This window comes from Schistocerca nitens, chromosome 7, assembly GCF_023898315.1.
Source record: "Schistocerca nitens isolate TAMUIC-IGC-003100 chromosome 7, iqSchNite1.1, whole genome shotgun sequence".
In the NCBI taxonomy this organism is placed as follows: Eukaryota; Metazoa; Arthropoda; class Insecta; order Orthoptera; family Acrididae; genus Schistocerca; species Schistocerca nitens.
Window position 1 is genome coordinate 198,665,576 of NC_064620.1, and position 24,848 is coordinate 198,690,423.

A 24,848-nucleotide genomic window follows, 5' to 3' on the forward strand; every position below is an offset into this window, starting at 1 on the left:
TCCTGTTTCAGCCGACAGAAATGTTTCCGGAAATTTGACCTAACTGAAATAAATGCACCAACATTTACACACTGTGGCATGTGTCATGGCGGGACAGCTACCTACAATAAACCTAGAGAATAAACTTTTCGTTTTAGTTGTAACTGATAGAGAGGTCTAAATTCCTCTTGTCTTTGTCCATTATATCAATTTGCATAGATCTAAGCAATGGGTACTGTAATGGATGTAGTGCTGTGTGGTCTTCTAGCCTTATGTACAATTATTTTACGTCTTTGGTAATCAGGAACCGATCAGGTAGGAACTAGGTAAAGGAAAACTGATAAATAAATGGAAAGGGACAAGAAAGGATTAAATATTTGAAGAAATTATTAATGTTAACTTTTGTAACACTCACTACACTTATTTCTTTTTTGGAATGAATACGCTGGCCTGTGCTTTTTCTTTGTAAGGTACATTGTTTATGAAGTTCCTATTACATGATTATGTGAAGTTTATGTGATAACAGGCCAACTGCTGAGTCGTTGTGTGTATATGTAAGTTAAAACAGCTACAAACTATGGGAACTCCAGGCTGGAATATCAGCAACGTAAGGAAATGATAGATTGCTAAGTACTGTAAAGATGACACCTTCTGGTCCGAGCTGCCAGAGATGGTGGTCATGTGTGGGTGACACGTGCTTGCTTGTGTGAATGAATGTGTGCGTGTTTCTCTTTCTTTTTCTGACGAATGCTGAGGCCGAAAGTTAATGTTTAAGTGTCTTTTAACTGTGCCTGTCTGCAACTTAACGTGTCATCTTTACGTAAGTAGCAATCTGTCTTTTCCTTATACCGTTAAGAAAAAGCTACAGGTGGCAATAACATCTTTCCAGATAAATATAACAATTCTGTAGGGATTCCAGTTGATATGTGACGGTTCACTAGCTCTTATCTCACTGAAAATGACTGATAATTCAACACTGTCATAATAATGGTTGAACGACTGATAAAATATTGTAATCGGGGAGTTCATTATGTGCAGATATGTATCGTTGGCCAAAGGTTTGTTTGTTGTTACTGATGGATCAGCAGCTTTCATGTTGGGACCCCAGCCATACTGGAGTCTTGGATTTTGGCGCTGAATGGAGTATGAATGTGAGAAGGGTACTGTTATTACACGTCTGAGCACGCAGCTTTTGCGCGTACGCCTTGGAATGTACGTATTCAGTTCCGGATAAAAATAGCAGTAGTTGAGCGTACAGTGTGACTCATGTAAGATTTGTCGGTGTGAGAAGAGTCGCCTCTGGGCGGTCGCTCGGCCTCAGAGCCGCACGACTCGTCCCTGACGCGGCCCTGTCTGCTCTGAGATCCGACTAGCGCGGGAGAGTAGCCGGGATCTGCTATGGACCGGAAGCTATTCCAGTCTGCGGTGCCGGTGATCAGTAAAGGACGTTGTTCCCCTTTTTTGCAGCCACAGGCAGCCGCTCTCCATGCAGAAATGGATTCTCGTCCTGTAACAGTAAAAAATGGGACAATTAACGACTACAGAGTACACTCAGAAGCCCACAACCTGGTTGGTGGAGTGCACGACCAGATGCGTTCGCCACCTGTGAAGAACCCGGTCACAACGTGGGCAGAATATTTCATTTACTTTGATCACTGTAATTGAAGTAAAGTGTATGTGAATTCTAAAGAATGTGTTCTAAAGAACCAGTGAAACCCCGATTCTTTAGACATACCTCCAATGTGTACAACAGCTTCAAACATCTGGCTACATAAAAAAATAATTTACACTACTGGCCATTAACCCTGTTACTCCACTAAGATGACGTGCTACAGACGGGAAATTTAACCCACAGGAAGAAGATGCTGTGATATGCAAATGATTAGCTTTTGAGAGCATTCACACAAGGTTGGCGCCGGTGGCGACACTTACAACGTGCTCACATGAGGAAAGTTTCCAACACATTTCTCGTACACAAACAGCAGTTGACCGGGGTGGCCTGGTGAAACGTTGTTGTGATGCCTCGTGTAAGGTGGAGAAATGCGTACCATCACGTTTCCGACTTTGATAAAGGTCGGATTGTAGCCTATAACGATTGCGGTTTATCGTATGACGACATTGTTGCTCGCGTTGGTCGAGATCCAATGACTGTTAGCAGAATAAGGAATCGGTGGGTTGAGGAGGGTAATCCTGAACGCCGTCCTGGATCGTAACGGCCTCGTATCACTAACAGTCGAAATGACAGGCATCTTATCCGAATGGCTGTAACAGATCATGCAGCCACGTCTCGATCCCTGAGTCAACAGATCGGGACGTTTGCAAGACAACAACCATCTGCACGAACAGTTCGACTTAGTTTGCAGCAGCATGGACTATCAGCTCGGAGACCATGGCTGCAGATACCCTTGACGCTGCATCATAGACAGGTGTGCCTGCGATGGTGTACTCAACGACGGCCGGCCGTGGTGGCCGAGCGGTTCTAGGCGCTACAGTCTGGACCCGCGCGACCGTTGCGGTCACAGGTTCAAATCCTGCCTCGGGCATGGATGTGTGTGATGTCCTTAGGTTAGTTAGGTTTAAGTAGTTCTAAGTTCTAGGGGACTGATGACCTTAGAAGTTAAGTCCCATAGTGCTCAGAGCCATTTGAACCATTTGAACTCAACGACGAACCTGGGTGCACGAATGGTAAAGCGTCATTTTTTCGGATGAATCCAAGTTCTGTTTACAGCATCATGACGGTCGCATCCGTGTCTGGTGACATCGCGGTGATGGCACATTGGAAGCGTGTAGTCGTCATAGCCATACTGGCGTATCACCCGGCGTGGTGGTATGTGGTGCCATTGGTTACACGTCTCGGTCACCTCTTGTTAGCACTGACAACACTTTGAACAGTGGAAATTACATTTCAGATGTGTTATAACTCGTGGCTCTACCCTTCATTCGATCCCTGCGAAACCCTATATTTCATCAAGATAATGCACGACTGCATGTTGCAGGTCCTGTACGGGCCTTTCTGGATACAGAAAATGTTAGACTGCTGCCCTGGGCAGTACATTCTGCAGTTCTCTCACCAATTGAAAATGTCTGGTCAATGGTGGCCGATCAACTGGCTCGTCACAATACGCCAGTCACTACTCTTGATGAACTGTGGTATCGTGTTGAGGCTGCATGGGCAGCTGTACGCTTACACGCCATTCAAGCTCTGATTGACTCAATGCCCATGCGCATCAAGACCGTTATTACGGCCAGAGGTGGTTGTTCTGGGTACTGATTTCTCAGGATCTATGCACCCAAGTTGCGTGGAAATGTAATCATCCGTCAGTTCTAGTATAATATATTTGTCCAATGAATAGCCGTTTATCATCTGCATTTCTTCTTGGTGTAGCAATTTTAAGGGTCAGTAGTGTAATACGTTATTTCTTGAAGAAAGTAGGCAAGAAAAAGTTTGGTAAATCTTTGAATTTGTGCTTCAAGTTTGTTCCAAGTCGCTAAGCTCTCTCATTATGAAAATCTGGATGAATATAAACTGGTTAATTGGAGCTCTATTGTAAGTAACAGATAGTTATTCACGCACCTCAATGTTTATAACGCCACATCTCCTGAACTGTCTTTCATTCAATGATATAATTTTGCAGGTACATTCAGTGATTTACAGGATGCACCAGGAGAAATGGCCACTGTTGAGGATTTGACAGGAACGATCAATCAAATCAATGAAGTCAGGTAAATATGGGCTCTAAAATGCTTACCATAAAACCTATGACCACTTCCTCTATGACCACTTATTCATTTTCGATACTAAGGAACAAATCTTTCACTGCAGGCTCATTACTTTTCATATTTTGAGAGGTGTTGGTATGGACCAAAACAAGAAAAAAATATACCGAAAACATCGGCTATAAAATACATACCTTAAGAGCTGTGAGCACTTGTTTATCTTCGCTACTGTGAAACTCACCTCCTCTACTGAGTAAATTCCCATAGTTCTTAGGTATGTATTTTACAGCCTATGTTTACTAGACAATTACTTCTTGTTTTAGTCCATACAACTTTCTCTCAAAATATGGAAAGGAAAGAGCTTACAGTAGAAAAGATTTGTTTCACAGCATCGAAAATGAAGTGCTCTTAACTCTGAAGGTATGCGTTTTTAGACTGCATGTTTACTAGACTTTGTTTCGAATGGTTCATTTCTGTCACACACCTGATTACTGACCATTCCTCCTGGCACACCCTGTATGTGGATACTGTCTGAAAACTATGTTGCAAATAGATTTAGCTGTAAAGAAGTAGAAAACTGAAACGTCATACTTGATGTTGAAGTTCGACAACGGGAACAGCGGAAAAATAGTAAGCGATAAACTTTTTGCCTCTCATAATTTTGCAGGGGGTGTCAGCTAGAAAAAGTTCTGTAGGGGCTTGAAATTATATGTATAGTTTATTGTAAGTCACAAAGTGCTCTCTTTCTCAAATACTGGATGAATGAAGTCCAACATCTGTGTGCTGCCAGATGTGGTGCATGTGGATAAACACAGATTTTTCTAAGTGTAATACTTGTCTTATTGTGTAAAAACGTTTAACATGAGATTATACCTCTAAACCAGTAGGTTATGGCAGAATTTTTTATTTTTAAATTCGATCTATAATTACGCAAAATACTGAAAATCAAATTTTTGTTGCCCCTAAGCTGCAACCATGAACCATGGACCTTGCCGTTGGTGGGGAGGCTTGCGTGCCTCAGCGATACAGATGGCCGTACCGTAGGTGCAACCACAACGGAGGGGTATCTGTTGAGAGGCCAGACAAACATGTGGTTCCTGAAGAGGGGCAGCAGCCTTTTCAGTAGTTGCAGGGGCAACAGTCTGGATGATTGACTGATCTGGCCTTGTAACATTAACCAAAACGGCCTTGCTGTGCTGGTACTGCGAACGGCTGAAAGCAAGGGGAAACTACAGCCGTAATTTTTCCCGAGGACATGCAGCTCTACTGTATGATTAAATGATGATGGCGTCGTCTTGGGTAAAATATTCCGGAGGTAAAATAGTCCCCCATTCGGATCTCCGGGCGGGGACTACTCAAGAGGACGTCGTTATCAGGAGAAAGAAAACTGGCGTTCTACGGATCGGAGCGTGGAATGTCAGATCACTTAATCGGGCAGGTAGGTTAGAAAATTTGAAAAGGGAAATGGATAGGTTAAAGTTAGATATAGTGGGAATTAGTGAAGTTCGGTGGCAGGAGGAACAAGACTTTTGGTCAGGTGATTACAGGGTTATAAATACAAAATCAAATAGGGGTAATGCAGGAGTAGGTTTAATAATGAATAAAAAAATAGGAGTGCGGGTTAGCTACTACAAACAGCATAGTGAACGCATTATTGTGGCCAAGATAGACACAAAGCCCATGCCTACTACAGTAGTACAAGTTTATATGCCAACTAGCTCTGCAGATGATGAAGAAATAGATGAAATGTATGACGAGATAAAAGAAATTATTAAGGTAGTGAAGGGAGACGAAAATTTAATAGTCATGGGTGACTGGAATTCGTCAGTAGGAAAAGGGAGAGAAGGAAACATAGTAGGTGAATATGGATTGGGGGGAAGGAATGAAAGAGGAAGCCGCCTTGTAGAATTTTGCACAGAGCATAACTTAATCATAGCTAACACTTGGTTCAAGAATCATGAAAGGAGGCTGTATACATGGAAGAAGCCAGGAGATACTGACAGGTTTCAGATAGATGGTAAGACAGATGGTAAGACAGAGATTTAGGAACCAGGTTTTAAATTGTAAGACATTTTCTGGGGCAGATGTGGATTCTGACCACAATCTATTGGTTATGAACTGCAGATTGAAACTGAAGAAACTGCAAAAAGGTGGGAATTTAAGGAGATGGGACCTGGATAAACTGAAAGAACCAGAGGTTGTAGAGAGTTTCAGGGAGAGCATAAGGGAACAATTGACAGGAATGGGGGAAAGAAATACAGTAGAAGAAGAATGGGTAGCTCTGAGGGATGAAGTGGTGAAGGCAGCAGACGATCAAGTAGGTAAAAAGACGAGGGCTAATAGAAATCCTTGGGTAACAGAAGAAATATTGAATTTAATTGATGAAAGGAGAAAATATAAAAATGCAGTAAATGAAGCAGGCAAAAAGGAATACAAACGTCTCAAAAATGAGATTGACAGGAAGTGCAAAATGGCTAAGCAGGGATGGCTAGAGGACAAATGTAAGGATGTAGAGGCTTGTCTCACTAGGGGTAAGATAGATACTGCCTACAGGAAAATTAAAGAGACCTTTGGAGAGAAGAGAACCACTTGTATGAATATCAAGAGCTCAGATGGAAACCCAGTTCTAAGCAAAGAAGGGAAGGCAGAAAGGTGGAAGGAGTATATAGAGGGTTTATACAAGGGAGATGTACTTGAGGACAATATTATGGAAATGGAAGAGGATGTAGATGAAGACGAAATGGGAGATAAGATACTGCGTGAAGAGTTTGACAGAGCACTGAAAGACCTGAGTCGAAACAAGGCCCCGGGAGTAGACAACATTCCACTAGAACTACTGATGGCCTCGGGAGAGCCAGTCATGACAAAACTCTACCATCTGGTGAGCACGATGTATGAGACAGGCGAAATAACCTCAGACTTCAAGAAGAATATAATAATTCCAATCCCAAAGAAAGCAGGTGTTGACAGATGTGAAAATTACCGAACTATCAGTTTAATAAGTCACAGCTGCAAAATACTAACGCGAATTCTTTACAGACGAATGGAAAAACTGGTAGAAGCCGACCTCGGGGAAGATCAGTTTGGATTCCGTAGAAATGTTGGAACACGTGAGGCAATACTAACCTTACGACTTATCTTAGAAGAAAGATTAAGAAAAGGCAAACCTACGTTTCTAGCATTTTTAGACTTAGAGAAAGCTTTTGACAATGTTAACTGGAATACTCTCTTTCAAATTCTGAAGGTGGCAGGGCTAAAATACAGGGAGCGAAAGGCTATTTACAATTTGTACAGAAACCAGATGGCAGTTGTAAGAGTCGAGGGGCATGAAATGGAAGCAGTGGTTGGGAAAGGAGTGAGACAGGGTTGTAGCCTCTCCCCGATGTTATTCAATCTGTATATTGAGCAAGCAGTAAAGGAAACAAAAGAAAAATTCGGAGTAGGTATTAAAATTCATGGAGAAGAAGTAAAAACTTTGAGGTTCGCCGATGACATTGTAATTCTGTCAGAGACAGCAAAGGACTTGGAAGAGCAGTTGAACGGAATGGACAGTGTCTTGAAAGGAGGATATAAGATGAACATCAACAAAAGCAAAACGAGGATAATGGAATGTAGTCAAATTAAGTCGGGTGATGCTGAGGGAATTAAATTAGGAAATGAGACACTTAAAGTAGTAAAGGAGTTTTGCTATTTAGGGAGTAAAATAACCGATGATGGTCGAAGTAGAGAGGATATAAAATGTAGACTGGCAATGGCAAGGAAAGCGTTTCTCAAGAAGAGAAATTTGTTAACATCGAGTATAGATTTAGGTGTCAGGAAGTCGTTTCTGCAAGTATTTGTATGGAGTGTAGCCATGTATGGAAGTGAAACATGGACGATAACTAGTTTGGACAAGAAGAGAATAGAAGCTTTCGAAATGTGGTGCTACAGAAGAATGCTGAAGACAAGGTGGGTAGATCACGTAACTAATGAGGAGGTATTGAATAGGATTGGGGAGAAGTTTGTGGCACAACTTGACTAGAAGAAGGGATCGGTTAGTAGGACATGTTTTGAGGCATCAAGGGATCATAAATTTAGCATTGGAGGGCAGCGTGGAGGGTAAAAATCGTAGAGGGAGACCAAGAGATCAATACACTAAGCAGATTCAGAAGGATGTAGGTTGCAGTAGGTACTGGGAGATGAAGAAGCTTGCACAGGATAGAGTAGCATGGAGAGCTGCATCAAACCAGTCTCAGGACTGAAGACCACAACAACAACAAGCTGCAACTGGTACCGGGTTCTGGGTGCAAGGTTTTGAGGATTCAAGTATCTCGCCGTCTATGACCATATCGGCTTACAGCTCAACGTGTGCGCCCTGCAGGAAACCTGCCCTTGTCGCGCAGGCACCCTTCTTCGAAGATTATTTATGCACCTCGCTAGTACATCATATGTTGTGGACGAGGTATTGTTTACAGACTGTCTGTTGACAACTTGACAAGCTAAATGCTAGCAGTCATCACCAGGGGCAGTCTCATCTTTCGTACAACGACGGTACTGTTATCGAGGGAACTACATTGCATCCGCGGGTCACATGTCCACCAACAGCACGCAGGTACTCCTTCAACTGCTGCTTACTCGAGTCGTGGCTGGAGTTCCAGCAGGCAGTTGCAGTTGCAGTTCAGCTCTTCGCTCAGCTCCGGACCAGGTGCCGGCCGCGTCCTTTGGCCCATCAGTCGGAACTTACGCCGAGGCAAGCCCGGAAGTCGCATCTCCACCAAAGGCACTACCGACGTTCCTACACCCGCGATGGTACTTCACCAACAGACTGGTACTGCTACAGGGCAACTTTCTGTTAATACCACAACAAAATGGCTGCGTTTGGAGTTGTGCCGTAACTAAGAAGCAAGGACTGCTGATGAATGACGACGCGGTGTGTTTAGCGATGAGTCACGGATCTTTACTACTCCTGATAGGTTGGCTGTTTGTGGCTGAGGGAACTCTGACGGCACAACCGCACGTCACATACATCCATCGTCCTCAGGTGTTAACTCTCATGTAGCAGTATACTGGCGCCATTTTTCAACAGAACGATGGTCGTCTACACATGGCACGTTGTCTCCTTGAAATAGCTGCACGATTTTCAGGTACTTCAGTGACTGCAAAGACCTCTGTCCCAGACAGAACATGTGTGGGACCAGCTCGGACGTCAAGTCGGCCCCACTGCCACAATCGAGTATATTAAGGATCAATTACAGTAGCTGTGGACCAGTTTGCCTAAGGATACAACGGCTTTATGACACCCTTCCCAGCCGAGTCACTGCGTAGATCCAGGACAGAGGGGATGCAACGTCATATTAAGTGGACTCATACTGCCAAGTTCTTAGTAAATTCGACTCGATTTTGTGATCACTGAAATAACGTCACATACCGTGTCAACTCGTCAAGTTTGATTTAGTTTCTTACCCTCATTCAGGTGCTTCAATTTTTGTTACACGTTATACCGGGTGATCAAAAAGTCAGTATAAATTTGAATACTTAATAAACCACGGAATAATGTAGATAGAGGTAAAAATCGACACACATGCTTGGAATGACATGGGCCTTCATTAGAACAAAAAAAAAAAAAACAAAGTTCACAAAATGACCGACAGATGGCGCTGGACAGCAAAACGTCAGTGACTGCGCATGACAATCGTGTATAAAAGAAGCCGTAATGAGAGAGAGAATCAGATGCGCCAGCAGTCGCAGCATGTTGACGTTACCTGAAAAGGCACTTTTAGTGAAGCTGTACTATCGGAATGGGTAATGTGCTAGTTCAGCGTTACGATCCTATCGCCATAGGAAGGGAATTCGAACGGGTGAACGTCCGTTGACAAATGCAGCTGTGGCGAGAATGATTTAGAAGTTCGAAGCCACTGGTTGTTTAGACGATAGATCCCGTAGTGGCCGACCGATCACAAGGCGTAATACTGTTGAGACAATTCAGGAAGAAATGGAGACTGTAGCGGGTTCGTCTATGCAAGGGGAAGTCAGCGCTCGTGCAGTCGCACGTCGCACCGGCATTCCATACACTACTGTTTGGTTGGCACTGAGGCGTGCCCTCCGATGCTATCCGTACAAAATCCATCGGCGTCACAAACTGTTACCTGGCGATTTAGTGAAGCGGAGGGCATTTGCGGTGTGGGCGTTTCAAAAGATGGCGGAAGATGACGATTGGTTGACTAACGTGTTGTGGACCGACGAAGCTCATTTCACGCTCCGAGGGTCTGTCAATGCCCACAACTGCAGAATTTGGGCTACCGAAAATCCTAGAACTGTTGTAGATACTCCACTGCACGACGAGAAAGGCACGGTATGGGTTGGATTTACCACATCTACTGTTATCGGGCCTTTTTTCATCGAGGAAATGCGTGATTCTGGTTTTGTAACTGCTACCGTGACGGGTGAGAGGTACTCAGATATGTTACAGAATCGCATCATCCCCAGCCTGGCTGATAAACACCTGCTGGAACGTACGATTTTTATGCAGGATGGCGCTCCACCCCATATTGTTAGGCGCGTGAAAGATCTCTTGCGCGCGTCGTTTGGTGATGATCGTGTGCTCAGCCGCCACTTTCGTCATGATTGGCCTCCCAGGTCCCCAGACCTCAGTCCGTGTGATTATTGGCTTTGGGGTTACGTGAAGTCGCAAGTGTATCGTGATCGACCGACATCTCTAGGGATACTGAAAGACAACATCCGAAGCCAATGCTTCACCGTAACTCCAGACATGCTTTACAGTGCTGTTCACAACATTATTCCTCGACTACGGCTATTGTGGAGGGATGATGGTGGACATATTCAGCATTTCCTGTAAAGAACATCATCTTTGGTTAGTCTTACTTTGTTATACTACTTATTGCTATTCTGATCAGATGAAGCGCCATCCGTCGGACATTTTTTGAACTTTTGTATTTTTTTGGTTCTATTAAATCCATGTCATTCCAAGCATGTGTGTCAATTTGTACCTCTCTATCTACATTATTCCATGATTTATTCAGTTTTCAAATTTATACTGACTTTTTGATCACCCGGTACATACGTGTCTTCTGCAATCTCTGTTGTCGGACTGGTTTGAATTGGCCCGCCATGAGTCTTTCTGTGGAGCCAATCTCTTCATCCCAGTACTTGCACTCTAACTCCTGACTTATATTTATTCTAATATCTGTCTTTCCCTACATTTTTTGCCCTCTGTGTACCATTCTGTATATAAGGAAAGATTAGGAACTGAATTTCTCATTTTGAAATCACATTTCAGCATTTCTTTTTTTTTTTTTTTTTGTTAGTTTATCGTGTTATGTCTCAGCTAAGAGAATACACGTCTGTCATCACATGGTGGAACTCTACAGCAGACCGTTCTCTGTCGAAACTGTTGTTTTTACTTGTCGACTAATACACACTAAGTCATACAGAGGGCATTCTACGTTCTTGGCAGGACTTCCAAAGCTGCATCCTACTCCGCTCCCTCTGGAACTATCATTTCGCAATTTTTTCTACAATTTTTACAATTCGGTAAATAGGTTTACATTAATATGGAAATTTAAAAGATGAACTATACTGATGAAAAGTTTAGTATATAACAAACTAAACGTATCATTGTATTAAATAATATACAGACTGCATAATTTGGCAGTTACACAAATTTATGAGTTTTTGTTTATAAAAGCTACTGTTCATTGGTTTTACTGTAATCCACAATAAACAAGATTTTGTTTGCTTCTTGCAAATTACTAACAATGCATAAATAATCAGGAACGTCTCTGGATTATTCCGCCACGAAAATCTCGACGTTGATGAGCTCTTTCTGGGATCAGATTATTAAAAACTCTATGAAAAATAGAATACTCGTATGCTTAGAAAAGGTTTTTGTTTCTCGTTATTGTGGCTTCAATCTGGATAAGACGTGGGAAGTCTCTTCACGAACATTAACATGTAGCAACTCAGTTTATCTCTCTATTCATTATTTTCAGTCCTTGCCTCTGAAAGTAAACCGTACTTTTCGATTAGTGAGCCACTGAAGAATCGGGGACTTTTCAGCCCAATGCTAGGCGAGCCCCGGTAGTGAGGCATAGCGAGCCCCGATTCGGAATATTTGGTAGCGTATTTCCAATGGCAACCTTTGCCTTACAACCAAAGAAAACTCCCCAGAAACTTAAGTCATGGTGGTCATTTCAGATTTGGATCAGCGAAAATAAATACCAAACAAAAAATATGAAAGCCTAATGTACGTATACATACACTAGCGAAACCGGCAATGCCTTGAAATTGCTAAATATATATATGAGAATTGGATACAAATACTAAACTCCTCCCGTCCTCCCTCATACTTCTCTCCGTCCATCTCTTTCTTCCCCTCCCCCCTTCCCCCTCTCTGTGCACAACCTCGTGCCCCCCCCCCCCCCCTCTGACTGTCTGTCTGTCTGTCTGTCTGTTTCCACCTCACCTCTCTTTCTCTCTCTCCTTCTTGACTGGTAACTGAGGTCGCTTAAAATAAATGGGGAAGTCCGTTGGGTTCGTTTGTATTTCCCGTAAGAGGGAGAGATCCGGAACTCCTGGACCGGTGGGGACAATAACTTTAGTAAAAGTATTTCGAATAGTTTTAATCTGCGAAAGGGTAGGGCCGCACGGGATTAGCCGAGCGGTCTGGGGCGCTACAGTCATGGACTGTGCGGCTGGTCCCGGCGGACGTTGAGCCCTCCCTCGGGCATGGTTGTGTGTGTTTGTCCTTAGGATAATTTAGTTAAAGTAGTGTGTAAGCTTAGGGATTGATGACCTTAGCAGTTAAGTCACATAAGATTTCACACACATTTGAACATTTTTGAAAGGGTAGGGGTCTGAAGTTTCACACAATTCAGATTCCATAGTAACTCTAATCATAAATTGGTAAGTCATAAATACAACTCCCTCGTTCTGTGAAGCCGGCTGTGAGGAAGAAAAGAGGCGCAGGACATTGTAGTGTATACAATTCCTTTTTAAATTATATATAATAGAAAAGAACGTATATGGGAGAAACAATTCATCTAATGGTCTAAATGCTCTGCTATTGTAGTTATAGCCATTGTTTATTAATGTATCGTGTAAAAATTTAAAGTAAATCGATCAAGAACTTTCTGATTTTTGTTAACAAATTTTTTCACAAATTGAAACATCTTCTAAGCTTTCAGTGGTAATGAAGGCCCTATAAGCATGATCTAGTCCGAATGCACTTCTGACCAAAAAGCGATTCTGGTAGCTGGAGTCCAAAGTTTTTGTTAACTATGCCTTAGCATTCCATAGCAACTTTCATCCTCTAACCAATTTTCATAAATTTAGCTTCAACAAGTTTTTAATGTAATGAAATATTTTCTTAAAAATTTTCATCCCCTATTGCACAGTCTTAGGGGTTGAATTTCCAGAAACTCTGAAACACATATTTGTTTATTGTAACCTAGAAGTCAATACCATTGTCCATAATGTAGCTTTAAAATACTTCAGCAGTTCTTTACTAACGACATATTTGCAAGAAAAGCTTTCAACCACTATTTCACCCCATAGGATTAACTTCCAAAAAACGTTGAAACACTTGTTTCTATATTTCTGATAGAGAAACCAAATACCAGTTTTCCTAAGTCTAGCTTCAGATTTGCCTTAATAGTGACTTTTTTAAAAAAAACCTTTATCCCATATATCACCCTGAACAGTTGGAGTTTCGAAAAATCCGTTCTTAAACGACGACTACAGTATAAGGTCCACACCTTCTAAAAATTTCAAGTTTCTATCCTTAGTGGTCTGGGCTAGGATATAGATATTTTTTTATTTATTATATACAGGGTGTGAGAGATATAGCTGTAGATGTTTTTATTGGTGACTGAGACTGTGTACCGAATAACATTACATCAGTATTTACTTCAGTTTCTTACTAATAACTATAGCTATAAACACTAGTATGTTTTCAGGTTGGTTAGTACCTTCAAGAACAAGTGTCAAGACCAATACATTAATGCTTATTCTCTTCTGGACAGCAGGTCAGGAGTTGAAATGTGGATGCATGGATGCAAAACGGTTAGACTATACTGACAGGTATAGTGTACCTAATGGTGCAGTTGCGACTGTACAGGAAACATCAGGTTGGGAATTATGATATGTTTGTGGGAAGTCAGTCAGACGAAAAAAAAAACATAACACACTGCGGTGGGTTCCTATTAGGGTACCAATAATCATAATATCTATGACACCCCTAATTTGAAAATATCTACCTTATGTCTAAGTGTTTATTATAGTATCATCTAAAATTTCAAGTAAATCGCCCAGGAAATTTTTGATAACTTTTCCCTGTCATATATTAAGTGTATTACCATATAAAGACAAATCATTGTTTAACATTGTTACCAAAAATGGATGTACCGGTATATTAAAAAATTTGCAGTCTACGTTCTTTTGGATGGATAATAGACCATCGCGTAAAAATTTGAAGAAAATCGCTCAAGCACTTTTCCTGACTTTCGCTTACAACACTAAACCACAACTTGTATTTACAGAGTAGTATAGTTCTGTTTATGTTTATACAGGGTAAAGTCGTATTCTCTCAGCCTGGCCATTGAATTTTTAACTTCACAGGTTCGCATTTCGACTCTTACACATATGCATGCGCTCCTCAAACTGAACAATATTCAACAAAGGCCACTGACACCGCCGTCCTAATATTTGATGCAAACATAGTGACGTGCAATCTACAGTCCAAAAGCTCACTTAAAGATGCCTGTCTGGTTTTCAGCCGAAATATCGTGGCAAGAATTCGACAGCACCAGTCTGGAATCCCAAAATGTCATGGAATACTTATAACACTGGGTACTTCAGGATACCTCTATTCTATTTCCACGCAGCGTTATAGGTATTGCAAGTTTAGTGAACATTAGCATACTGTCACCAAAAAACTATAATAAACTGAAGTGATTGGGTAATTTCTATAAAATTGGAAGTTATATGCAGAATTTTGAAACATGTCCGAAAAGGAGGAGAAGACTTTGGAGACAAACAAGTTGTGAAGTAAGACTATCCGATCTGGCCATGAAGACTACTGAACGCTGATTGATCGCCGTGTAACGACCTATCAAAGGAGTCACTGGTCGCGGCGGAGGGGCAGGTGGTCAGCACGCCGCCCTTCCAGCCACTGTCGTCTTTTCGATCTTGAAGCCCTACTTTTGATTCGAGTAGCTCCGTAAGTGGCGCCTTCAGGCTGAGAGCACCTATCCCAATCCTTTCACCAAGAAAAAAAATCACTGTCACTACCGGGAATCGAACGGATGTACCCCGCCTTAGAGACACACTGGCTGCTAATCTATGGAGGCGGACTAAACATGGGAAGTGAAGAAGAAAAGCAAGAACTCCGTAAGAATGTTAATTCCTTAAAACTTTGCTTTGTTCAGTTTGTAGCATTAGTTACATTTTTCGATTCCCATGATTCACAATATAACAGTAGGTAAATTACACGGCATGCTTACCTTTTCAATGTGGTACTTCTTAGCGACCAGCGTCGGATGACGGTCTTCCACCCCCTGAAAAACATAAACAGCGAGTAAGCTTTCAAATCTCTTAAGTAATTAAAGGAGGACGGTGGAAGTTCACCATATGTCGGGTTATCTTGCAGAAGAACAAATAACAGATTTTGAAATGTTCTGGCATCTTCACTATTAACTCCAGAAATAATTTTTAATTGTATGTGTCCTCTTACAAAGAAAACATACAAACCATGAATGTAAGACGTAAAAACGAACCTCTGACTATTTCGGAGAAGTTAGATGTATGCCACTCTCAGACGAACTCGATACAATCTACTTTCTCCAAGGTGTGGTAAATACTTTTGGGGCCAGGTTGGTCCAGATACACAGTCTCATCGTGCAAAATATTGTGAAACGATCAATTGGTCGGTCAGAGAGCGCCTTAGGTTGTGTAGAACTAGTACCAGGTATTAAAAACATCGTGAAGCCAAGCCTGCATAAATATTTCTTTTTTTATTGCCACCTGATTTTGCAGACTTTGCTGTCATCTTCAGGTCTTACAAAATCTTTTTGTTATGAAACGTGTCCTTGGAGGGAGGTGGTGCAGTGGTCAGCATCGTGGACTCGTATTCGGGAGGACGACGTTTCAAACCTGCATCCGGCCATCCTGATTTAGGTTTTCCGTGATTTGCCTAAATAGCTTAAGGTAAATGCAGGGATGGTTCCTATGAAAGGAAATTGCCGACATCGTTCCCCATCCTTCAGTAACCGGATTGGACCGATGACTTCGCTGATTGGTCGTCTTCCCTAAGTCAACCAACCAACCAACCGGTGTCCATTTTAAGTTGGACCTTACGCCAAGTTGTCATGGGGATAAAATGCAGTAAATGACAACTTGGCGTCAGGTCCAACTTAAAATAAACACGTTTCATAGTAAAAAAAATTAAGACCTAAAGATGACAGCAAAGTATCTCGAAAGCGATTAAGTAAAGAAATATTTATGCGTTCTTCGTTTTAGAATGTTTTTAGCAAGTAAAACAGATGCTCCCTCAAAAAATGGTTCAAATGGCTCTGAGCAGTATGGGACTTAACATCTATGGTCATCAGTCCCCTAGAACTTAGAACTACTTAAACCTAACTAACCTAAGGACAGCACACAACACCCAGTCATCACGAGGCAGAGAAAATCCCTGACCCCGCCGGGAATCGAACCCGGGGAACCCGGGCGTGGGAAGCGAGAACGCTACCGCACGACCGATGCTCCCTCAGTCTTCTCAAAATGAGAAAATTCAATGGTACTAGGCGCTCATAAATCAAGGCAATGACTGTCGTAAATCATGACAGTGAAGTGGTGTGTAGGTGTCAGCAGGTTGCATGAAGTCAGATGACAGATGGATGACAGAATCGCAGAAAGAGCCATAGTGCTTGGACGATCTCATGGCAACATTGTGAGTGAATTGGTGCGATTCATTGCTCTATCCACGCGAACGTTTTTTATCGTATCTACAAAGAATGCTGTACTACTTGCCGCCAAGTAACACGGCGTAAGAACACTGCAAGTAAAAAGATGCTAAACGATAAATGCCAGAGGCGAATCTAACGGCTTGTCAGTGGCAATTGGATTCAAACGGTTTTAGTGGATGAATGTCTATTTCAACCAGTTTTGAATGAGAACTGCATGCAGTGGACACGTGGAGACGGCTGCCTTCCAAGAGACCATTTCTCAAAGCGAAACATACAGAGATCCAAGAGTTGGAAAATAGGGGGAACACCACGAGAAATCCACTATTGAACATAAATATTGGTGCTGGCAAAGTCTGTATGTTGCGCTGTTGTACCTGACTACGAAAGACACCGATGAAAAGTTCTCAGTACCTTACAAATGTCAAAATGGGTCAGTACAGTTTCTGTATAGTTCTGAGTGCATTATGTTGACGCTACGTCGATTTGAACGTGGGTAAATTGTTGGTAGTCGTATGGTGGGTGCTTCCGTAACCAAAGCAACCGAAGTGTTTGGTGTTAAAAGAGGCAGCGTATCACAGATTTATATCGCATACATCGAAAAAAGAAAAAAATATCCACCGCTACTTCACAACGCCCGCGAAAGCGTTTGTTGAGTGATCATGATGATCGTTGGAGAGGATTGCGTCTAAAAATGAGAGGAAGAAAAGTACAAAAGTCAGTGCACACTAGCGACCCCTGGCACGACCCAGAAATCACGAGGGGAGCTCCCCAAGCAGAGACTTGCAGGGCGTGGTGGAATTACAAAACCAATCAGTGACGCAAATGCCTCTAAAAGGAAAACGTGGTGTCGGAGATATAAAGCCTGGACTCTGGAGTACTGGAAGAAAGTCATTCGATCGGTTCAGTTTTGTTTCACAATGGTTCCAACTTCTGGCCGAGTTTACATCCGAAGAGTGAAACACGGCGGGTAGTTCGGTGATGAATTGGGTAGCCATATCGTGGTAATCCATGGGCCGTATGTTCACTATGCAAAACAACCAAGAAATGGCATGCGTTATACTGAGGCTACTGTATTTTGCGGTGACCGTGTAATATGATGGTCAAGTCCATGGTGTTCATGAATATTGAATTACATTGATACCATAGTGACGTGAGTGAATTTGTTACTAATTCCTGTTTCTCGTTTTAAATATGCTAGAGTAATATGTGAGTATACATGTGCGTACAGGAGTACTGCAAAATTTAATTATTATGTGCAGTTCGGTGCACGAAATGTTCAGGCTAGTCAGCTGTTGTTTAACTAAAATGACTTTTCAAGGGAATTCAGGGAGTAATGCCAGTTGGTTAGGGATGCTGACACGAGAGTGAAGTCGACCAGAGAAATGTCATATCCGCAGGAAACAAGGTGTATATTTTGCAAGGAAAAATTGAAAACATCTGTAATCTTTCACATATGGTTCAAGACTTTGTTTCATCTCTGTCACGATTTGTTATTATTATATTGTGTGAGCTTGCTACTTTCGTTTGAAACGGAAAGTTATTGGATTTCTCGCAGGAAGGGAGTGAGTCTGGAATGCTCGGCAGTGTTTGGTCGGGAAAAGGCTTTCACTGCGTCTTCAAATTCTCTTGGGAGGCACCCAGTTTTCGCAGAAAGGGCACGTTTCCCAGCATGTGCTGATGCTAATCTGTTGCAACAGGCATGGTACCGCCGGCCGCGACATTGTTCCCCTGTAGTTATTTGAGCCTGAAATTTGCTTTTTCGTCTGTAAATAAAAAAGAGCCACCTATTGGCAATATCCTCGTTGCTCGTTGCTTGTTGCTTTCGCTATGATTTATGGACTTTCGAATCCAAAGTATCGCTCCTGCTATCAGGCGTGATGTGAACCACGCTAACTTATGGAGAGAGACTGTTCGGTAGCAACATAATGAATCGCAATACACTTCTCTGTAAGGCTTGACTGGAAAGTTTCTATTGCATTGCTCTGTATTCACGTTGGTAAAGGCATATTCTCGTTTGTCATATTGACAGCAGCATGCAGTAAACCCTATAAGTGGAGTTCAGCAACTGTGGACAGTCCAGGGAAGAATTTAGATTTGTTATCTTTTCGCTTCCCAGCTGTCGTCTCCTGACTGGCTCTCACTCACTTTACTTGGAAAATATAAGTATTACTCAGATTGTAGCGTAATGTATCCTCTGAGCAGATCATACTTAACGACTTCCGTTCAACATCTTGTATGCTCAGTTCCTTGTATTTAATATTCGTTTATCTGGAATTTGCAAGCTGTAAAGGTGTGAAAGCCTAATTCTTTTTTCTTCCTGCGACTTCCAGTTAAATACGAGTCCCAAATTGCTTAGCGCCTTTTTGAGTTTAGTTTACACCATTTTAGAAACATTTATCTGTGCTATTTTGCTGTCAACAAGACTAGTGCTGATAAAAGTTCTGTTTTCACGATCTTGACTTACATTTTGAGACATATATTTTCCCAAGGCTTTGTCATGTTTGTGTGGTTCTTAAATAAGGAATATAGCCAGCTGTAGTTTTAGGACGTTGCTTCAGTGTGATTACTTTCCGTTGTGTGTGAAGGTCAGGCACATGAGAAATACATATGTGATAACGAGTGAATTGTGTTCACCTGTTCTACAGCAGGATTAATTTGTGCACAGTCTATTTAGCCGTGTTTCGACCTATTATATGTCTGTCGTTGTTTCATTATTCATGTTAACTGTTTCATGCAACTTATGATGGAAAATTTACATACTTTCCGTTGAATTTCTTCATAAGCTTAATAACAGCTGATTATCTGTTTTGTTTCATTGGTGATCGTCCTGCAGAGCTTGCTTCACTTTATGAGAGGCGTTTAATGTTTCATTGTGAAGCCCCTTCCATTTAATATTTATGGCAAACCTTTTGCTGGGATAAACTTAGAAACAAACACGTAATTTTTAGATTATTTAGTACTAATGTGAGGACGGGCGAAGAATTGGTGCTCAGAGGTGTGAGGAAAGTGAGCAAGTATTTAGTATTCACTCACAGTATGGATGCACACAGAGTGCACCAGCGAAGTACAGAATGACAGTGAATTTTTCACAGATGAACAGCCTGAGTTATTGGATTGGTAGGGACAGAAACTGTTGAGAGCAATACTTTAGGGTACAGAGAGAACTGTGTGTGGAGTTAAAACATAGACAAAGTGAGTTACCTGTCGAGTCCCACGTATCCGAATACACTAATAATGCACTGTAAATGTGATGTGTGATGGAAAGTTATGGTTTTATTAGGTTTGTTTAGCGTAGGTCAGAGGATAGAAAAATAAGGTTTACAGAATCAAGTGAATTGCTTACTGTTTTAGATACAGGGTACTATTGTAAGTTTATTGGTGGAATATTTATTCACTTGTGGACTATTTTTTATGATCTAATTGAATTTTTTGCTGATGATGACTACACAGTACAGCAGCTTCTCTTCCCTATCAAAGCCATCACTGTTAAGGGCATGAGCTTGCGCCATCATCGTCCCATTCCACTTTCGCCCTTTGATGCTGCAGCATGACAATATGCTTGTGAACTGTGGATTTATGCCATCATGGTACTGGTTTCCGTGTCCTGTCCTTTTACAGCATCTAGCAGTGAAATCAGTGAGGAAGAAATTCTGGTGCTGGATATTTAATCACTTACAATACCACCTCCCCTTCTACTTAACAAAGCACTGACATAAAAACACTGGTTCACCAGGAAAAAAGAAATCCTTTGTCTCACCAGTGCTCAGGGAAGTATAACGTCCCGAGGTGTCGAACAGTTTCGATTGTATAGTGATAACAAGCAAAGACATGAGTGGAGCAGCCTTCAGCTCCGACGTTAATAGTGTTTAGCGATGCTTAAAAATTTTCCAATTAACGTTTTTTATAGAGAAATGAAGATTTTAATACACTGCTCTCCGGTATTATGATTGTTATGGTAAACGGAGGAAACAAAAGAAAAATTCGGAGTAGGCATTAAAATCCACAGAGAAGAAATAAAAACTTTGAGGTTCGCCGATGACATTGTAATTCTGTCAGACACAGCAAAGGACCTGGAAGAGCAGCTGAACGGAATGGACAGTGACTTCAAAGGAGGATATAAGATGAACATCAACAAAAGCAAAACGAGGAAAGTGGAATGTAGTCGAATTAAATCGGGTGATGCTGAGGGTATTAGATTAGGAAATGAGACACTTAAAATAGCAAAGGAGTTTTGCTATTTGGGGAGCAAAGTAACTGATGATGGTCGAAGTAGAGAGGATATAAAATGTAGACTGGCAATGGCAAGGAAAGCGTTTCTAAAGAAGAGAAATTTGTTAACATCGAGTATAGATTTAAGTGTCAGGAAGTCATTTCTGAAAGTATTTGTATGGAGTGTAGCCATGTATGGAAGTGAAACATGGACGATAAATAGTTTGGACAAGAAGAGAATAGAAGCTTTCGAAATGTGGTGCTACAGAAGAATGTTGAATATTAGATGAGTAGATCACATAACTAATGAGGAGGTATTGAATAGAATTGGGGAGAAGAGGAGTTTGTGGCACAACTTGACAAGAAGAAGGGACCGGTTGGTAGGACATGTTCTGAGGCATCAAGGGATCACAAATTGACGAGGGTTAATCGGAAAGTACGGAACTATCGGTCGGGAAACGGAAACGACAGTGAAAATCCGATGACGTTTTGCACAGGTATGTTGGACAATACAGCCCGTAATTGTCTCCCTCTGAGTTTCATTTTGCTCACATGAACCGCTGGCTATGAAGACAACATTTTGGCACAGGCATCCAGCTTAGGCCAGCGTAGAGAATTGGCGGAATGCACTGGCGGCTGCCTTCTGTAACGAGGGTATCTGAAACTGGTACAGCGCTACGACGAACGCCTAAGTCGGATCGGCGACTAGGGAGATAACTAGCTGGAAGTTGTAGCTAACTGTTGCAAATAAAGCAGTTTTGGTTTTCACCGTGGTTTCCGTTTCGCCACCTATCGTTACTTACTTTCCGAATAGCCCTAGTAGTATTGGAGAACAGCGTGGAGGGTAAAAATCGTAGAGCGAGACCAAGAGATGAATACACTAAGCAGATTCAGAAGGATGTAGGTTGCAATAAGTACTGGGAGATGAAGAAGTTTGCACAGGATAGGGTAGCATGGAGAGCTGCATCAAACCAGTCTCAGGACTGAAGACCACAACAGCAACATAATGGTAAACGGATTGATCCGTGTGTTCTAGCGCTGGTCGACATATTGTTATTGTCAAGAAGCACTTATCTTTCAAATGAAGCAGGTGGCTGATAAAGGTTTTATTTATTAATTAAAAATAAGATGGATCGCAACCTAAATGAAATCTTGTAGTTTTAAAGTTTTAGCACCAGCAAAGAATGTTTACTGCCAAGAAGGAAGTGACGTCAACGAGACAAGAGATTAAACATTAATTAAGTACAATTAATAAAATATTCCGGAATTTTATGACTTGTTCTAAAGGGTTTCACTTCAAAACTGTACGTTTCGTCCCCCCCCCCCCCCCCCCCCCTGCGGAGGACATTTTCAACGGGGATCGTAGCTTATCCCTTAGACCACGGCATAACAGCCCGGAATACTTTATTACACTACGGGCCATTAAAATTGATACACCACGAATATGTCGTGCTATATACGCGAAATTTAGCCGTCAGGAAGAAGATGCTGTGATATGCAAATGATTAGCTTTTCAGAGCATTCACACAAGGTTGGCGCCGGTGGCGACACCTACAACGTGCTGACATGAGGAAAGTTTCCAACCGATTTCTCATACACAAACAGCAGTTGACCGGCGTTGCCTGGTGAAACGTTGTTGTGATGCCTAGTGTAAGGAGGAGAAATGCGTACCATCACGTTTCCGACTTTGATAAAGGTCGGATTGTAGCCTATCCCGATTGTGGTTTATCGTAGCGCGACATTGCTGGTCGCGTTAGTCGTGATCCAATGACTTAGCGGAATATGGAATCGGTGGGTTCAGGGGGGTAATACGGAACGCCGTACTGGATCGTAACGGCCTCGTATCACTAGCAGTCGAGATGACAGGCATCTTATCCGAATGGCTGTAACGGATCGTGCAGACACGTCTCGATCCCAGAGTCAGCAGATGGGGACGTTTACAAGACTACCACCATCTGCACGAACAGGTCGACGACGTTTGCAGCAGCATGGACTATCAGCTCGGAGACCACGGCTGCGGTTACCCTTGACGCTGCATCACAGACAGGAGCGCCTGCGATGGTGTATTCAACGACGAACCTGGGTGCACGAAAGGCAAAACGTCATTTTTTCGGATGAATCCAGGTTCTGCTTACAGCATCAGAATGGTCGCATCAGTGTTTGGCGACATCGCGGTGAACGCACGTTGGAAGCGTGTATTCGTCATCACCATAGTGGCGTATCACCCGGCATGATGGTATGGGGTGCCATTGCTTACACGTCTCGGTCACCTCTTGTTCGTACTGACGGCACTTTGAACAGAGGACGTTACATTTAAGATGTGTCACGACCTGTGGCTCTACCCTTCATTCGATCCCTGCGAAACCCTACATTTCAGCAGGATAATGCACGACCGCACGTTGCAGGTCCTGTATGGGCCTTTCTGGATACAGAAAATGTTGGACTGCTGTCCTGGCAAAGCACATTCTCCAGATCTCTCACGAATTGAAAACGTCTTTTCAATGGGGCGAGCAACTGGCTCGTTACAATACGCCAGTCACTACTCTTGATGAACTGTGGTATCGTGTTGAAGCTACATAGGCAGCTGTACCTGTACACGCCATCCAAGCTCTGTTTGACTCAATGCCCAGGCGTATCAAGACCGTTATTACGGCCAGAGGTGGTTGTTCTGGGTACTGATTTCTCAGGATCTATGCACCCAAACTGCGTGAAAATGTAATCACATGTGACTTCTAGTATAATATATTTGTCCAGTGAATATCCGTTTATCATCTGCATTTCTTCTTGGTGTAGCATTTTTAATGGCCAGTAATGTAATTGTGACAATTCCTGCCGTGAAAGATAGCATCTTACATTAATTAATTCCCGTCTAAGTTCGATCGACCTCACGCAGTATAGGAATCCAGCGCCACAACAACGAGGAACACGACACATGTTTGGCAGTAAGAGCCGAGTGATTTGGGACACCACGCGTAACACATTTCAGTGAGGCCGACCGATGCAGTAACGAGCACTCACAGCGAACTGCTGCACGAAGCGGTCGAGATCGGAGCCGTCGCGGCTGCCGCGCTGGTCGCCGCCCCTGTTGCCGCCCCCGCCGCCGCCCCCGGAGCTCGACGAGGAGGACGGGCAGTCGAACATGTGCTCCGTGTCGCACATGCAGTCCTGCTCGGCCTGGAAGCGGCGCGAGAAGCCGGCCGTGTTCTCGAAGGAGGAGATGCAGCCGTCCTCAGCGCCGTGGCCCACCGGGCACGGGTTGGGCGGGTTGCAGTACGACGGCAGCGCCGCGTCCGTCTTCACCTGCGGGGGCCGCCCGGACTCCGGGGCCTCGCCAGAGCCTCCTGCCGGCAGGAGGTGCGGCACTGTTAGCCCGCGAGGGATACGTCTGGTGGAGAACCACAGAGGTTGGACAAAAAGACGGAAACAATGCGACAAACGCTTGCCGGTTGTAATGGTTCTTTATTTACGTGACCATTACGGCACTCCAACCCCAGTTATAGATACCAATAATATCGAACTACTTTTCTGCGAAGTAACAGACATATTTTTGTGACAATATTCACATTTGGTTTTATTAATGTATAGGAACTCCGATGTATCGATATATTACAGTGATATGGTTCTTGTGTTTATGCATTTCTCTGAGACTGTCATAACCTTTGACTTACATGTATCCATTTTGGTGCGAATGCGCACAGAGCAGTCTTTGTTTCACTTTGCAGAAGTCATGTTGTGTAACGTCCCCTTAGAAAAATTAATGAATTACTGTGCTGATAAACATCTTGTTATTTGATTTTCAAACAGCTGAGCAAAACTGAACATACTCAGACATTCACTAAAGTGACCACACAATATTTTTAGCGCAACGCAATCTGACTTTCAAAAATCCCTAGAAAAGAATGGTCCTGACTAACAATAACCTATACCTTTCATGAATTCTTACCTCACAAAAATCTTCGTTACTCGAACTACTGCAATACAGCG

At 42.7% G+C, this 24,848-nt stretch overlaps 1 protein-coding gene across 1 annotated transcript in view; it reads right to left on the bottom strand.

Annotated features, from left to right (window-relative positions):
* Positions 1-348: 348 nt before the first annotated feature.
* LOC126195080 (uncharacterized) overlaps positions 349-24,848 on the bottom strand; it is an 89,895-nt gene continuing 65,395 nt past the window's right edge. Inside the window, exons 5-7 of the mRNA XM_049933541.1 lie at positions 23,883-24,205; positions 15,195-15,248; positions 349-1,486 (exon numbers count right to left, since the gene is read on the bottom strand). Of these exons, the coding sequence (XP_049789498.1) occupies positions 1,415-1,486; positions 15,195-15,248; positions 23,883-24,205 (449 nt within the window). The 3' untranslated portion in view covers positions 349-1,414. The remainder of the gene's footprint in view (positions 1,487-15,194; positions 15,249-23,882; positions 24,206-24,848) is intronic.